Source organism: Eleutherodactylus coqui, chromosome 13 (assembly GCF_035609145.1).
Source record: "Eleutherodactylus coqui strain aEleCoq1 chromosome 13, aEleCoq1.hap1, whole genome shotgun sequence".
Lineage (NCBI taxonomy): Eukaryota > Metazoa > Chordata > Amphibia > Anura > Eleutherodactylidae > Eleutherodactylus > Eleutherodactylus coqui.
In genome coordinates, this window is record NC_089849.1 from 14224165 (window position 1) to 14236886 (window position 12722).

Genomic DNA, 12722 nt, shown 5'->3' on the forward strand with positions numbered 1-12722 from the left:
ATAAGTTATACATCTCCCTGTATATAGTGATATCGACCATGCTGGTATAACCTGGGTATCTCCTGTATATAGTGATATGGAACATGCTGGTATAACCTGGGTATCTCCTGTATATAATTATATATGTGCAGCTGGTATAAGTTATACATCTCCTGTATATAGTGATATCGACCATGCTGGTATAACCTGGGTATCTCCTGTATATAATTATATATGTACAGCTGTTATGAGTCATGCATCCTGTGTATATGTGTGTGTGTATATATATATATATATATATATAGTATATGTATATATGTGTGTGTGTGTATATGTGTGTATATATATATATACAGAAAGAGAGAGAGAGCTATCTCTTTTAATCGGCACTCAGTATATATTACTCACATAATCTAGACTCTATGCTTCTCCTAATACATCCCAGAATTGTGATTGCCTGTTTTGCTACTACATCACACTGCTAACTCATGTTCAGTGATTTGTTAGTATACCCAGGTCTTTTTCACATGTGCTGCTGCTTAGCCCAATTCCTCCCATTCTGTATGTGCTTTCTTCATTTTTCTTGCCCAGATGTAGAACTTTGCATTTCTCCTTGTTAAATACCATTCTGTTAGTCGCCGCCCACTGTGCAAGCTTTTCTAGATCTTTTTGAATCCTCTCTCTTCCCTAGTGTTGGCTATCCCTCATTGTGTTGTTGGTAAATTATTAAAATGTTGACCAACACTGTGCCTAGGACAGAGTCTTGTGGTCCCACTTGATACATTCTTCCACTTGGATGTGCAGCATTTTATGACCACTCTTTGAGTACGATCACTCAGCCAGTTCTGAATCCACCTAACAGTTCCTTGTCAATCCCACATTTGGTAATTTTTTCAACAAGTATGGTATGAGATAGTTTGTCAAATACTTTACTAGTCAAGATATACTATATCCACCGCATTTCCCTGATTAACGCAGTCAGTGATTCTGTTATACATCTTCTGTATATGGATAGTGGTGTAACCTGGGTATTTTCTGTATATAATTATGTGTGCACAGCTGGTATAAGTTGTGTGGTGGGTGTATATATATATATATATATATATATATATATACTTACACAGCTGAGCTCTCATTAGTAGCATTACTAATTACTTCCCCATTATTTCTTCTAGGCATCCCTAACGCAGAATTGCTTCCATACCTCAAAGATGGGAACCGCTTGCTTGCTCCACCAAACTGCTCCAACAAAATTTACGAAGTTATGTTGGATTGTTGGCACCAAAATCCACGAGAGAGGCCAACATTTAGTGACCTGAAGACCTGTATAGACAATCTAGCCAACTACGAGCCCTCAGAAGATTCCACCAAACCCAGCAAGCTAAAAGGATGGGTCAACAAGCTGAAGAAGCCGATTTTAAAGTGAGCTTTGTGATGCCAACAACGCAGCACAGCAGGAATGAGAGGCGAAGCACATAGACTGCAATTTTCGAATCAATGAGCAATAAACTATTATATTAATAGGATATCTTAAAATTGTGTAAAGCCATGAAAGAAGAAAAGATGTCCGACAGGGTATTCTTACCTACTATTACCAGCCACTCTGCTGCCGGAGCCTCTCTGGCACGCACACACTGGCTTTAGCCAACAGATGGCACCATTGTATAACAGCAAAAAGAAAAAAGCCTTTTAGGAAACCCTGAATCCAAAATTGGATTGGGAAGGGTTAAAGAGGTTTTGGCAGAAACTAACATTTACATTCCCCTACGATATGGGTTGTCAATGTTTCATAGCCCCCTCGTTGTGAATTCTGAGTTAACAGAGTTGTGTTCTGGATTCTCATTTCTTGGCCAGAAAGGAGAGCAGCTACAAAGAGCATTCCTCGCTCTGCAGGACCTGTCCTGCTTTGTATTACACAGGCAATTCATTGATGTGTATGGACATTGTGTAATACTTCATTTCTCCTCTGGGAGTGCTGTATGGAAATTGAACGCTTACTACCAGGATTCTCCATAAATTACGGCTGATCACTGGGATCTCCACTTTTTGTCAATGGACCCTTCTAACAAGTAGAGATTTGTCCAAAGAGGAGAACACCTTTAGTATGCATTAAAAATAATGATGAGCAAACTTTTTAAAAGTTCGGTCTGGCCAATTCGCTGAATTTCGGCAAAAAGTTTGGTTTGGTCTGAATTAGTTCAAACTTCACCAATACACCTAATACTGGTGTATAACACTGTCTGAGATCCATAAGAGCCCTATATAACAGTCTTAGGTCCCCTGGGAGTGCATCTAAGTATTTGACAGCTGTTTTAAGCCAAAGTTAATGACTTTTTTCCTTCTTTTTTCCTTTTTCTCCTTATTCTTGTTTTTCCTTCTTTCTTCTACTTCTTTGTCCCTTTTCTTCTTTTTTCTTCTTTAACCTTCCTTTTTTTCTTTTCTTCTGTTCTCTTCTTCATTTTCCTTCTTTTTTTCTTCTTTCTTCCTCCATTTCTTCTTCTCCTTTTTCTTTTAGCAGGTTCCACTGAGACGAACCACCTGAGGTTTGGGTTCTTGCCGAAACGAATTCTTAGCAAAGTTCAACCTAAAAAACAAAGTTTTACTGTTTCGGTTCCCTCAACTCGAATGATAAACCTGGCTGAATAGCCTGTTATATCTTTTGGATGAAGGAGTAGCTACCTTCAATGGTGCTTATCTGAAGACGACTCAACATAGATGGACATAGCTAGTTAAATTGCTACCCTGAGGGGCAGATACCCATAAACTAGATTCTGAGGCACCCTGCCTAATACGATGGGATCTGTCAACAGCAATCTTATATGTTGTCTCCACTCAGATGGGCCCATGGATGGTGTGGACCTATGTGAGTCCATAGTGAGCGCAGCAATGCAGGAGGCCCAAAGAGCTCCCCACCTATTCCTTCAGTAAATAATGAAAATCCTAGAAGAGCACCAAGATTTCTTTGCCCTTGCCTGGGGTGAGGGTGTTGATTTTAGGACCCTTCTGAAGTCTTCATCATGAATTTTGACTACTGGGGTCCGCACTCTGTTTTTATGCCTTCTGCATTAGCAATACAGCTGGTTTGAAACTTCTCCTCCCAATGTTTTCCTTCTTGCGTAATACTATGTGTGATCTTGTCCGATTGCATTGCTTTTGTTTGGACCCAGTATTTGCCGTGAGTGACTGCTGGGCTAGTCTGTGGTTATACAATGTTTTGTGTATTTTGTAATTTTCCAATAAAGCTCTTGTTTTTATAGACGATCGGACTTGATATGGTTGTTTTAGTAATATATGTAGACTTTAGTTATAGGTGTGGATAAAGAATTGTGTGTTCACTCAATGATACTATTATCTGTGCGCTGCAAGGCGCCGTTATACTGAATGCTAACTTTATGGCCATGTTGTATCTTCACTGTATGGCTACTTTACACTGAATGGCCACTTTATTCAGTCCCCCATTCTAGCAGCGCCTTGGACCTGCTTTGGCCCTCAGATCCGCAGCAATTTGTTATGATGTAGATTCCACTAGGAGATGAAATTGCAGTAGTTGCTGCAGATTAGATGGCGGTACTGACATGTTCTGACCAGCTGACAGGAAGGGGTCAGCGATTCATGCTGCTTGTGCAAATTCTGACCTCCCATCAGCAACAGAAATCTGAATCCATCTGACCAGGAGATGTTTTTTCGCTACTCAGTGATAGTTTTGCGCTCGTTTGCCCTTTGGAGTCTCGTTTTTCTGTTTCTCTTACCCACATGAATAGAATGGTACCAGCCTCTTAGATGGTAGGGTTCATAGGAGGGTGTTGCAGTTATCACAGGGGCTGCAGGGGTGGTCACATAGCAAGCACCCATGATCGCTGCGGCCAATCCCTGGCCTCCGCATTGGTGAGGATGGAGACTGGCAGCAGCGATCACATGATATACTTTTACTATTTGAGGGGCACTGCAAGCTGGACTTATTGTGTGGGCCTACAGGAAGCACAAAAAGGGGGATATTATTACTGTATGGGATACCAGCGGTGCAATTATTTCTATCTGAGGCACTACACATTGGAAGATTGTGTAGAGGTGTGAAATATGAAGGCAAGCTGCCTGAAAATTGAGGAGCCAAAGATGTATTTGTATTAAATTATGCACAGACTAATTGTGAGTGGGCAAAGTTGTCGGAGTGGTCTGGGTTGGTTGGAGAAGAAAAAGGAAAATGAACTCCAGTCAGAAACACTGGAGATAACTGTAGTGTTATCTCATATATGGTCTGCAGAGCACCTGTTTAGAACTTTTTTACCACTATATGGTCACTTAATGGAGGTAACATTGGCCTTTATATAGTGTGTTTTCAGCAACCATATGGTGGTCCTATGTGGACATGGTCTGTGGTTTTGTTTAGTGACAGAATGAATAGTGATTATATTTGGGCCTTTTATATATCGTAATATTATTTTTCGATTTGGTCTTCGGAAACCTACAGGGGGTGGACAAAAATATGGAAACGTCATACAAAATGCATGGAATCTTAATCATTAGCACTGAGCTGCCCTTTTGACCACTGCTTGGCTGAGAGCTTTCAAGCCAAATTTGTGTTTACTTCACCTCTTGTCCTGCTCGGGGTGGTTTTGGGAGCCGGCTGGTAACAGTAGCTGAGTGGCTCTGACCCCTGACTAATGGAACCTTGTTGCTTGGGCAGATGTTCATGTCCGCCCGGCAGCATCTGTGTCATATTGCCTCCACCTAAATTACATGGGATTATAATTCATATTTCCATAAAACATGTAGAGACCCATTTTAAGGCTTGCATTTTGTAAGGTGTTCCCAGCCCCTGTATCTGTGAGCGCTTAGCTGTTTGTTACTCAGCCCGGTGGGGTGGGTCTAGGCTCTTTTCCCTTTAAGCGTGACTGGGCAGGAGAGTGCGTCCCTACCTAAACTTTTCCATAGGGCTGGTAAATGTTCATACTGGACGGGGACAGGCACATTGTTTGCACATTTTCCTTTGGGAAATGCTTAGGGCATTCTAGTCATCTCCCAGATAAGGAAGGGCCAGAGGAGGGAAAAGTTTGCAGTAGGAGGGCGAATCCAAACAGGGAGAAGAATGCAAAACAGAAAAATCCAAATCAGTGGAGGATTTAATATAGAAACCGCTCAGGATGGAAAGTGCTATTAGATGCCAGAGGTTAAACTGGGAAAGTTCTTTGGCGCTGGTCCCGGGATCTGCGGCGATGCTGAACTCTTCTATTTGCTGTCCTTTCCACAGGGGCCGTGTGTCGTAGTTACCCAGTGTCATCCCTAAATATCGCTCACCCACACCCCTCCCAGCAAGACTTCCCAGCACTCCACTGGTTTCAACCTGAATATGAGGACACAGAATAGGAACTGGGACAAAGGTTACCCAATCTGATGCCAGAGAGGCGGGCTGCAGCCGGCGCCGCGCTCCACGCTGTGCTGCCAGTAAGGACTTGTTCACACTCGTCTTGTCTCAGTTTTGCATTTCTTTGTTCAGTTTTTGAAGCGGAAGTAAAAGTGAAAAAAACTACTCAGTTTTTTCCCCCCATTGACTTCAATGTTTTGTTTTTTTTTATTATAATTATTTCCGTTTCTTTCAGTTAAGTTTTGCTTCTGTTTTGGCTTCTGCGGTCTGCGTTTTTGTTGTGGTAAAAACAAAACGGAACTGAAACAAACGGAAATAATTCAGTTTTTTTTTTTAAAACATTGAAATCAAGGGGGGGGGGGGGGATGATCAGCTTATTTTAAATTTTACTTCTCTGCTTCAAAAACAAAGAAATGCTAGACTGAGATAAGAAGAGTGTGAACAAGCCCTTAGGCTCCATTCATTTCTGCTGCGGACGCTTCATTCATAGCCTCTGGCGCAGCTCCGACATGAATGTCATTCATGGAGGAACTGAGTAACCCCATTAGATCTAATAGGATCCATTCGGGACAGTTTGGTTCGGTTATGAGACGGATCTGTTCACCCAAGGGATTCTGCTTTCCTACTCCCATAACAGAGCAGGGAAACCGGATTGCTAGCGCAGAGGTGAGTTAGGTGGGTTTCACATCTGCATTGGAAGCATATTCCAAAATATCGGAAGAAAAATGGCAGCATGCGGGGCCCTTTCTTCTATCCAAAAGCTGAGTGGAAACCGAACCCATTATAGTCAGAGGGGTCCGTTCGGTGCTGTTCGTTTCCATTCCTGAAACGGAGCTGTTTAGCCATGGGGATTCCCCTTTCCTGCTCCCCTCGAATGGAGCAGGAAACCAGCACCCCCACTGCAGATGTGAAACCACCCTTAGGTCAGGGTCACACGTCCGAAAGTGTAAAACGCTGTGTGTGTCACACAGCGCTTTACCGCTGTGGAGTTGGCGGTGGCCCGGCGTACTGCTGCGTATGGCACCGAAATTATACTGTGTGCAACAGCGTATCTCCCCCATATGAGCGGCGTGTATACGTGCCTAAGGAGAGCGATGGGCTCTCCCACACGTGGCAAAATACAACTTGTTGCGTTCTGTTTTTGCGCTCGCTTATTACTCAATTCTGATGCGCTAATGTAAGCGGAACTGTATAAGGTAATGTAAATATCTGCGAGTTACCGCGTATCACACGGGTGTACAGGGCACACATAATACATGGTCATCATACACCCATGTGAGCCCGGCCTGCGTTACCTATTAACTTTAGCAGGAGTGTTTAGAGAATCCAAACGTCTTGTTTACAAACATGTCCATGAATTGCAAAACACGAGCCCGATACAAAGTGTCCTGCTGCCGATATTACCAAGAGACTTTTAGGCCGGCTGCACACGGCCGTGACGGGCTCCGCTGCGGAATTCCGTGGCGGAGCCCGTCACGGCGCCCCCCCAGAGACCCCAATACTTACCTGCGGATCCGGCGTCCCAGGTCCCGCATGATGCTTTGGCACGCATGCACAATAGAGCGCGTGACGCACTGGCCGCGTCATATGACACGGCTGTGGTAGGCGGGGAAGCGGTTTCACGCTATCTTCCGCGGTGCTACAGCGGAAGATATCGTGACGGACGGCTTCCATTGACTGCAATAGAACCCGTCCGCGCGTACACCCGCGGCAAATAGAGCATGCCGCGGGTGAGGACGGGGGATTTTACAGTGCGGAATTCCGGGGTGGAATTCCGCACCATAAGCATTGTGCTATTAGATTCAATAGAATTGCGTATTACGCGGCGGAAATCTGTCTGTGGGAGGAAGCCTTTAGGCCCAATAGCAAATCCACACGGGTGTCCCGCACGCGTGATCCGCGCCCATAGGGAATCATTGGACACCTGCAGGTAATTAAATACCTTCGGATGTCATTTTTCCCTGGCGCGCGAATTGCATGTGCGGGAAAACACCCGCAGCATGCTCCATTTTGTGCGGGTCTCACCTGGCTTCTGTTGAAGCCTACAGATACCGTCCGGTCCCGCGGCACACCCGCAGCTGTATTTGTGCTGTGCCGCGGGACCGCAGGAAAGCAGGGGGTCAAAGGAAAAATAAATGTGAACGGCGTATGCGCGCGTGCCGAACACATCCGCCTGACCGAAGAAAGTAGATACGGCCGCAACGGAGGGGAGACCTGCAGCGTCTGGAGAGGTAAGTATAATTAATTTTGAGGCATCATGGCTGCGGGAAAGGAGAGACCCGCTGCGGGATACTGCATGGAGAATCCAAGCGGGCCCGAATTTCCCCATGGACAGGGGAGACATAGAGACCTTTTAGTGCTCCCCCTCCTCCCCAACGGTGGAATATCGCTAGCGATATTCCATCACGGCCGTGGACAGGCGGCCTCAGGGTGGGTGCCCACGTACAGATTTCTACCGTGTTTCCCGTGGCGGTAATCTGCGTGTGAGTTCCGCAGCTATTAGGTGCTATTAAACCTAATAGCTTTCCGCCTGCCAATGCTCACATGCAGAATTCTACAGTGGATTTCCGCAGCAGGAAATAAATCGCGACATGTTCTATTTGCCGCGGATTTACGCAGCGGGAGGTCTCCATTAATATTACATTAATGGAGACCGCTGAATTCCGCGATCACCAGTAGGCACTTTTTTTTATTTTTAATCGCGGTACTCCCACTGCGTAAATGGATGCGGCCTGTGGAGATTTATGCACAACGCATGGACCGGTTATATATAGACAAACATGTTATAGCTGGAAGGGGAGAATGGATTTGAGGATCTGCCAGGGAACAGCAGCTGCTGCAGAGTCAGATCCGCAGCGGTCGGTTTTTTCCGGATGCAGACATGTCTCAATCCCCATTTTGCTCCGTTGTACAGTGATACATCCTCACAACTCCAAACAAATTTGCCATTCAGGACACTTGGAAAGCTGGGTGATAACCAATGTGACCAGTGCATGGCAGTCGTACAGGGGGCCTGGAAAGGCTTTAGAACCTTTCACTTTTTTAGATTTTATGTTGTGGCCTTATACGAATTTTAAAAAATCCCCTTTTCCCATTATTCTGCACTCAGGGCCCCATAATGACAAAGTGACAACAAGATGATAGAAATCTGTGGCCATTTTTTTAAAATGAAAACCTCCCATTCTGCAGTGACATAAGTATTCACACCCCGTACTCAGCACTTAGTTGAAGCCCCTTTGGCAGTGATTCCAGTCTTCAGTCTCCTTAGGTTTGATGCCACAAGGTTTGCACCCCTGGATTTGGGGATTTTCTGGCCTCTGTCAGGTTGGATGGGGGCCGGCTGTGGACAGCCATTTTCAGGTCTCTCCAGAGCTGTTCCTTTGGGTTCAGGGCTCTGGCCGGACCACTCAAGGACATTCATAGAGGCGTCCCTCAGCCCCTTCTGTGGTATCTTAGCTGTGGTCTTAGGATCATTGTCTTGTTGGCAGGTGACCTTTCTGCCCAGTCTGAGGTTCCTTGTGCTCTGGAACAGGTTTTCATTATCTCTGTACTTTGCTCCACTCAGCTTTCCATCCACCCTGACCGGTCTCCCCTACCCCAGCATGATGCTCCACCACCAGGCTTCTCTGTAGGGATGGTATTGGGCAGGTGATGAGTGGTGCCTGGTTTCCTCCCATCCTGACCGGTCTCCCCTCTCCCAGCATGATGCATCACCACCAGGCTTCCCTGTAGGGATGGCATTGGGCCGGTGATGAGCGGCGCCTGGTTTCTTCCAGACAGAATGCTTAGAAACGAGGCCAGAAAGTTCCATCTTGGTGTCATCAGAGAATCTTGTTTTTTGCAGTCTGAGGGTCCTTTAGTTGCTTTTTGGTAATTTTAGGCGGCTTTCATGTCTCTTACTGAGGAGGCTTCTCTATGGCCGCTCTGCCATAAAGCCCAGATTGGTGGAGGCTGTAGTGATGGTCGACCTTCTGGAAGTTTCTCCCATCTGCACCCAGGATCTTTGGGTTCAGCCAGAGTGACCATTGGGTTCTTGGTCACCTTTCTTACCAAGGACCTTCTCCCCCGATCACTTAGTTTGGTGGGTCGGCGGCTCTAGGAAGAGTCCTGGCTGTTCTCCCATGTAAGTATTATGGGGGCCGCTGGGCTCTTGGGAACTTTCAGGGCAGCAGAAATGTTTTTGTAGCTTCTCCAGATCTGCGCCTCCACACAATCCTGTCTCTGAGCTCTACAGGCAGATCTTACCTCTTCATGGCTTGGTTTCCGCTCTGAAATGTATTGAGACCTTATATAGACAGGATGGGGTCTATTATGTCGAATCAGCTGAATTTCCCACAGGTGACTCCAATCAAGTGTAGAAACATCTCAGAGATGATCAAGAGTTATAGGAGACCCAGAGCTAAATGTCATGTCATACCAAGGGGTGTGAATACTTTTGTCAGTGCAAAATTTAGTTAGTTAAAAGTTAGTTTTTCACTTTTTACAGATTTCTAACATTCTGTTGTCACTTTGTCATTATGGGGCACTGAGTGCAGAATGATGGGGGGGGATTTTTTTATTTGCACAATGCCACGATATAACAAAATGTAAAATAAGTGAAAGTGTCTGAAGACTTACTAGATCCGCTATGTAAACAGGCCTTGTCCCAGATTTACTATGTGTTTTGATCAGTTTTGCACCTGTTTATACAGTTTTGAAAAGCGTCTTGAAAAAGTCATGTGGCTCGGAGCCATAACAGTTTATTGATGGCATGCTCCATAGTTTTAGTGGAGTCTTATTTTTTAAGACGGTACTAATACATTTCACCCATAACGTCTGCATGAATTTCCTCACTTAGTATGATCGTGTTCATGTTCTGTGCTGTGAGGTTTGGCAGGTCTGCACTTTCCACAGAGCACACGTTGTTCTGGGCAGAGATAAAGTACAAAGTCCGGAATCTGAGTGCCAAGTGTGCCAGCCAAGATGGGCGTTAACTCTACTGGTGCTTCAACGCATGGTGGAAAATTCCACCACAGACAAACATGCACCAAAATCTGCCACGTATGAAAACACGCTAAGGATTCCTGGGAACTGCAATACCCATAAACCTCTGCAGGACACTATAAAGGAACGTAGAAGATAATATACAGTCATATGACAAGTGCACATTACCACATATACGCCAAACAGTCTTGAACTGTGGGACCACAAACTCAATAGAAATGTGGTGGCAACTAAGAGTAAATCAGGAAAGGTCTGGTGGCCTAATGGCAGAGCTTAGCTGACTTTCTTTTCAAGGGTTTGTTCTTATGAAAAGCTCTTAAAGGATGACCTTGGGAGGTATATGGGACACTTCCGCATAGAAAAAAGTCAATGGCCACCAACACTCGAGAAATAAAGAGAGATGGGTAACACTGATGTTCACCGATTTCAATAGTTGGCTTTCCTGGTGGGCTAGTGGCAAACAATCTTGCTCAGGTTTAGTAGAAAGACAATCTAGGTAAAGGGCACCCTAGAAATGATCACAACCACTGATGGGATCCAACAATCTGCTAGAAGAACATACATAATGGGTTAAAGCAAAGGCATAACTTAAAGCTCCTGGGTCCCAATGCAAAACCTGTAACGGAGCCCCCAACTATAATGCTTTATTCATAGTACTGGGCTACCTATATGGAGGAGAGGGGCCTAATGGGCCCCCTAAGGCTCCTGGGCCTGGGTTCAACTGTACCCCCTGCATCCCCTATAGTTACCCCAGTGGGTTAAAGAGTATACTTAAAGAGAGCACAGTTACAAATCTAGGGTATACTAGCAACCAGGGCCTAGGGTAGCTCCAGGCTTGTCTAGCAGAAACTCTGGAGGACTGTTATCCATCAATGCCATTACATACGTGTAAGAGGTTACCCTAAAGGGTTAAATGGTTTCCTTAGAGATGCACTGCGAATTGCATAAGAATGTGCACCCAGATTACAGGGCATACCAAAATTTGCACCAGATTTCTAAAATATATGGAACAGAGCATGCTCTGTGGGAACATTTGGGAGAGGTGATGTCAGCACTATATAAGGTGTGGGAGATGCATCACAGCAAGGAGAAGCACAGGGACTAGAAGTGTAGAGAGCTCAGTGTCATGTACGGAGGATTGTAGGCACTGCTGTAGCTGCCAGAGGGGACCTGAGGGCAAAGTGTGGGGGCTGCAGATTAGAAAATGCTGCAACAGTCTGCAGAGGACTTAGGAGAACAGAGACTGGCCTTCTGCCTCAAGCATCTCAGAGAGACCATGCTATGCCCCAACACGGAGGAGGGACAGGATTGCGGCAACGATTCTGGAAACCATGGTCGAGGAACGCTCCTGACTCTGGATTAGCCAGAATTGCTCGAAGTTAGTACTTCCATGCAATGTATGCTAAGTGAGGCAAGCCCCAAGTAAAAGGTGTGCATAACGCTAAGAACAAAGTGATAGCCGGCAGGCCTGCTGCAGCCTTTCTCACCGCTGTTACATGTGTTGGGCTTGAGTAAGTCAGAGTGGACTGAGATAATTACCTTAGTAAGAGTCGAGCCTGGGATCCCAGAGACATTGCTATTGGACTCTGTGAGACCTGCACCGATCAGACCTTTATTGGCATATCCTGTGCATGTGCCATAAAAGTCTGAGATGGGAATATAACCTATAAGAAATGCTGGTCTACTACACCAATCCCACCTGACATGTCCTATATATCTCCACATCCTCAGCCTTGAGTGATGGACCAGAGTAGTCATTATGTGGAATGGTCATCAGGGTTGTACTAGCCCAATAGGCCCCCAATTACAACAGGAACCCAAAGATCCAGCTAAAAACCCCAGTTGGAGATTGCCATTGAGCCAACCACTTGACTATAGGATCTATTTCTAATGGGTCTATTGACCAATTAGACCTTACTAATGATATATCCTCTGGTAAGCCTGAGGAACCCCAGTCCAAGACTGGCCGTCATGTATACAAGGCAATACAGAGGTTTCTTGGTGCAACCAGGTTTGACTTGAAGGTTGGAGAACCTGCAGTTATCAGTAGTTGTCAAGGGCAATTTTTTTCTTTGCTCTCAATCATGACTTAGTTAAGTGCTAACTGAACAAATAGGAAAAATAAATGTCATCCAAGAGTCTAGGAGAGCTGCCAAACAAGACCAAAAAGCAGGAAGTCTATACATAGCCATTAATTGGACAGTCAGGAGGAACGAATGGTGGGTACAGAGAGTCTGAGTGCTGCAGCCATAATATGGACTCTAGAACAACCGTGTGGGAGCGACCCATCACGCTGCTTACTCCAAATGTGAACTTTTTGATGACTTTCTCCGACCTGTGATGAAACTACAGCTCCCAGCATGCTCTAGAGTAATACCATAAATGAGTAGACCACGCG

The 12722-nt window shown here is 45.3% G+C and overlaps 1 protein-coding gene across 2 annotated transcripts in view; it reads left to right on the forward strand.

Moving 5' to 3' along the window:
- The window catches only part of PTK6 (protein tyrosine kinase 6), a 40775-nt gene extending 37535 nt beyond the window's left edge, over positions 1 to 3240 (forward strand). For both annotated transcript variants that reach the window (XM_066588029.1, XM_066588030.1), the window contains exon 8: positions 1155 to 3240. In XM_066588029.1, the coding sequence (XP_066444126.1) occupies positions 1155 to 1405 (251 nt within the window). In that variant the 3' untranslated portion in view covers positions 1406 to 3240. The remainder of the gene's footprint in view (positions 1 to 1154) is intronic.
- The last annotated feature ends 9482 nt before the right edge of the window (positions 3241 to 12722 follow it).